This window comes from Dendrobium catenatum, unplaced genomic scaffold (assembly GCF_001605985.2).
Source record: "Dendrobium catenatum unplaced genomic scaffold, ASM160598v2 fragScaff_scaffold_621, whole genome shotgun sequence".
NCBI classification, from domain to species: Eukaryota; Viridiplantae; Streptophyta; class Magnoliopsida; order Asparagales; family Orchidaceae; genus Dendrobium; species Dendrobium catenatum.
In genome coordinates this window covers 18386919-18391255 of record NW_021319083.1, presented here as the reverse complement: position 1 = coordinate 18391255, position 4337 = coordinate 18386919, and the positions used below count along the sequence as shown (strand labels likewise).

The 4337-nt window shown below is 35.3% G+C and overlaps 1 protein-coding gene across 1 annotated transcript; it reads right to left on the bottom strand.

Annotated features, from left to right (window-relative positions):
- Nucleotides 1-1434: 1434 nt before the first annotated feature.
- LOC110112340 (cellulose synthase A catalytic subunit 6 [UDP-forming]-like) lies at nucleotides 1435-3704 on the bottom strand. The gene is made up of 5 exons (XM_028695056.1): nucleotides 3480-3704; nucleotides 3166-3375; nucleotides 2787-3066; nucleotides 2513-2709; nucleotides 1435-1835 (listed from the first exon to the last, which is right to left on the bottom strand). Exons 1-5 carry the CDS (start codon nucleotides 3630-3632, stop codon nucleotides 1479-1481), a joined length of 1197 nt encoding a protein of 398 aa, XP_028550889.1. The 5' UTR covers nucleotides 3633-3704; the 3' UTR covers nucleotides 1435-1478.
- Nucleotides 3705-4337: the final 633 nt, after the last annotated feature.

Below are 4337 nucleotides of genomic sequence, written 5' to 3'. Positions count from 1 at the left end.
ACGAAGCCCTCTGTTAGCTAAGGTGGATTTAAATTTGTCCCCTTAGACAAACATTCAACCCCGGTCTACAAGGTCTCCTTGGACGAAGCAACCCATGGCTGTCGACAAGGATCCTTCTGTCAGGTTGGGTCGACTACCTCCTCTGACTAAGTAGACCAGGGACCATGATGGCCCGGGATGACGGAACCATGGGATCTTGATCGGGCCCATCATCCATTCCCCCACCATCCGCTTTAAATAAAGGATGGTGAAATTTCTATCTTAAATATTAAATCTTTCCAAATATCCAAACTTCTCAAATTCACAAATTCAAATCCAGTTCTCAAAATTCAAACCCATGCTGCTATTATATGCCAGATAACACGTATTATACATATCTGATTGACGACTAGCCTTAATCGAAAGTTCTCTCTCGTGATCGGGAGGGGTAATTAACTATAGGGGCTTGCGCCTATAGGAAACCAGAACTCAGATCATAAAGTCCTCACCAAATGAGGGCAAAATCTCTGGGTAGTGTCTTATCTACAAACCCATATGCCTTCCAAAATTTACCTCGTAACTTATTCAGTTAAAACTCCCTCGCCGAAAGAAAAAAAAACGGCTGGGAGGCCGGGGCCGAATTTTCGGAGCCCACAGATTTTAAAAATACAATGATTTTTGTTTACTGAGAAATTTATTTTGATGTTTAAAAATAGTGATTTAGTTCAACTAAAAGTTTAGAATATTATTTTATACAATATTTAATAATTTGGTTAAATTCTAAAAATGTGAATTTTTGCTCAGTATGATTTTTATTGTCTATCATTAGGACATTTTGATATTTTTTGAATTATGCTTAATTATGTATTATTTTGCTGCAATATATTAGAAATGAATGTGAATATGTGATTAAGATTACTGTTATGACCGCGATAATAATGTGTGTGTAAAAGATAAGTAAATACTGGTTGATCCGTTTGTTGGAACTAATTGACATGTACATGAAGATCTTTATACCCTTTTTTATTCTATTCTTTTAAAATATTTCTTTGCCTTTATAATCTTTTGTACCTTCAAACTCCACAAACAATTCTCTTTATTTATGTACATATTATTGTAAACTTTCTAAAATTTTAATGAAAATCTTATTAATACATAAAAACATTTTATTTTACATAAATTTTGGTTTAATTTTATTTTGTTCTATTCATCTCTCTTAAGAATCTATCTTGAAAGATTTGTAGTTTTTCATCTTTCAAGTTTCATCATCTATCTCAGGTGATTATTTTTTTTTTAACTTAATCTACATCTACAACTATTAATATGAAGTATGTGATTTAATTATCTTTTGGAATCACCTCATGTTCATAGCTAAAAATTCCCTTGATGTTGGTAAAAGGACTTCAATGTAGCAAGCAAGAATATCATATTCATAAAATTAGCAAACTGTGACAGTTAGCTTGTTTTGCATCTGAAGAAAATACAAATGAGAAGATGAACTATACCTCAGGGATAAAAAATTTTCCTGTTAGAAGACAGAAGGCAGGCAAAATGCAGTAAGTAATCAAGGGAAGAGCAGTCCAAGCATGTATAGTCAAACTTATGTAGGATAATCGCTGCAGACACTTCATACCACCTCCATAGCCATACCAAATAGGACAATGCTTGCTGAGAAAAATCTCAACTGATCCCCGCGCCTGCTGAAGAACTAGATGAAGATAATCTGAAAGATCTGTTGGAATAGAACTCTTAAATGCTGTCCTTCTTGGCATGCAGTAAACAGATCGCCAACCATGGCAATGCATCTTGAAGACAGTGACCACATCCTCGGCTGCTGATCCATAAATCCAGCCCACCTGCACAAAAAAAAAAGGTATAACTAGTAAAAGAAGCAAGAAGTTGATTTTAATCATTTATCTAATTCATTTTAGAAATTGAAGATTTTTTTTCCTCGATCATCTTCTATGTGAAAATGAAATCATTATGTTTGAAGGTTTTATGTAGTTTAAGGCTTTGATTGGTATAGTTGTGCTGACAATATGCTTTTGTTTTGTTTTATGAAATAAAATTATTATATTCGCACGTAGATATACAAGTTGCTTTATAAGTTCATATGCTTATGAACATAGAAAAAGTATACATGCAATTCAATGCATACTATCTGCAACAACAACATCATGAAGCCTTTATCCCACTATGTGGTGTCGACTACATGAATCTTTTTTATCCATTGTGTATTAAGAGTCAAATTCTCATTTAAATGTAATAAACAAAGGTCATAATAATGTTTTTTTAGGTCTACCTCTACCTTTCTTAACATAAGCCGGATCTAAAATATCTACTCTCCTAATTGGGTCATCGGAAGGTTGACACTTTAAAATTATTTTCACAAAATTTAGTGGGAGAACACTGAACGAAATGAAGCATAAAACCATCCTTGTTGATTTGTTAAGTATATCTTACTAAATGATGGATTATAAAAATGTCGTCATTTTCTCTTTAGAATTTTCTATCTACAAAGAATCAAATGGGCCTCCTTTCCCCATGCGGTCTTGTCCTCATAACCACAACTTATAACTTGCAATGCTTCCTCCAAAGCTGAAGCATAACTATCGAACATTGAAATCGTAACATTTTCTGTAAGTGTGGAAGCTACAAATGCAGGTGAACGACCAAATTTCTTCTCAAGCCTGTCAAAAGGCACTAAGGAAGACATCTCTAGATCTTCACCTGCAAGTAAGTTAAACTTAGTATAATACTTTTCAAACTAATTAAAACAAGCTTTAAGTAATAGTCAGCAATCAAACCTTCAACTTCCTCTAGGATGGTCTCAAGTGAATGAACTTGCGCAGATATCTCCCTATTCTGCTTCAGGAATTTCTTATTTTCCTTATTTTTATGTCTTCTTTTACCTGTTATTCTAGCTGGACTGCAAAGAAAGCACCATTTTGTCCAAAAATTACATGAATTTCTCGGGTGCTTTTCTTTTATCGGAGCTTCAATTCCATACATAGCTTGCCTTCTGAAAACACATCCAGTGCCTAAATAGATTGGTCCTTGGATCCCATCAAGACCTTTCATGTTAATCTGTTCGTGAATGGAAGTGCTACATAGTAAATTATCAGCATATATATGATACTGAACTATCTAAAATCGTTTGCAAATATTTAATAACTTGTGGCATACATTGAAGAAAACTATACGATCCGAATAGCTGTCATTTTGATTATTCCCATCAAATTTGTATGGAAACTGCACGAAGCAAACCTTTCTTCCTGATGTGGGATCCATCATAAAGCACATGGCTTCTCTTAAAGCTTTACTGCTGTTTATATAATGTGTGCAATCCATATTCAAAATGAAAGGAGCATTTGATAATACTCCTGAAACACGTATCTGGAATTGGATTTATCGAAAAATAATCAGAAAGACTAACTCAGTCGGTGTAAATTCTTCTTGCAGAAACCTTAAAGAGGCGGGGGACTTGGAAAATACATCACCAGAGCATTCATGGCACCAGCCTTTTTATGGTGATTAAATCCTGGTCTCTTTTCAGGAGATACATAAACTAAACGTGGTAGCTTATCTCCATTTGCATCCAATGAATCGCCATGACCCTGAAATACCTGCTCAAGCATATGCATTACGAACATAAAAAAACAACTTTTGAAGGTAAGATTCAAATATCGTATTTATTAAAGTTATTTCATGGGAGAGAGTCTAATTTATTAGTACCCCTCTGAGAGCATGACATTAATGTTGTTAGTTTAGTGTGGAATCTGAATGTGTCGATCAATCGTGCTGTACTGCTGTTTTGGGCCTCAATTCTATCGGTTGAGCTTGCTGGGTCCTCCCCTTGTTTGAGTTTGGGTGCTTGGACCAAAGAATTTTTTCCCCGTACAACCGTACAACGCTATGGCGCTATGTACCTGAGCGTTGTGGCGTTGTATAGTTTGCTTTTTAGACAGACAGAGAGAGGAGCACTATGGTGCTCCAAATGTTGGCGCTGCGGCGTTATCAGGCAGACTGGAGAAGGAGAGTTGAGCGCTGTAGCTCTCCAAACTTGGCGCCGTGGCTCTGGGAGACGGGCTGATTGCTTTCTTTCTCGTTTTTATTAAGGATTGCATCACTTGGTGGTTTTTATATGTTTATCTTTGTTTGTTTGTAAAAGAATGGTACAATGGTAAAGAGAAATAAGGAGAGATATATATTATTTCTCCTAAATTTTCATAGTGAATTTTTGGGTGTAGTGTGGCGCTATGATTTTTTTCCAGTTTCAGGTTTTTCCACGTTAAATCCTAGTATACTTTCTTTTCGTTGCACTTTCTCTTTCTTGTTTGTGTTCATTGCGTGGTTTA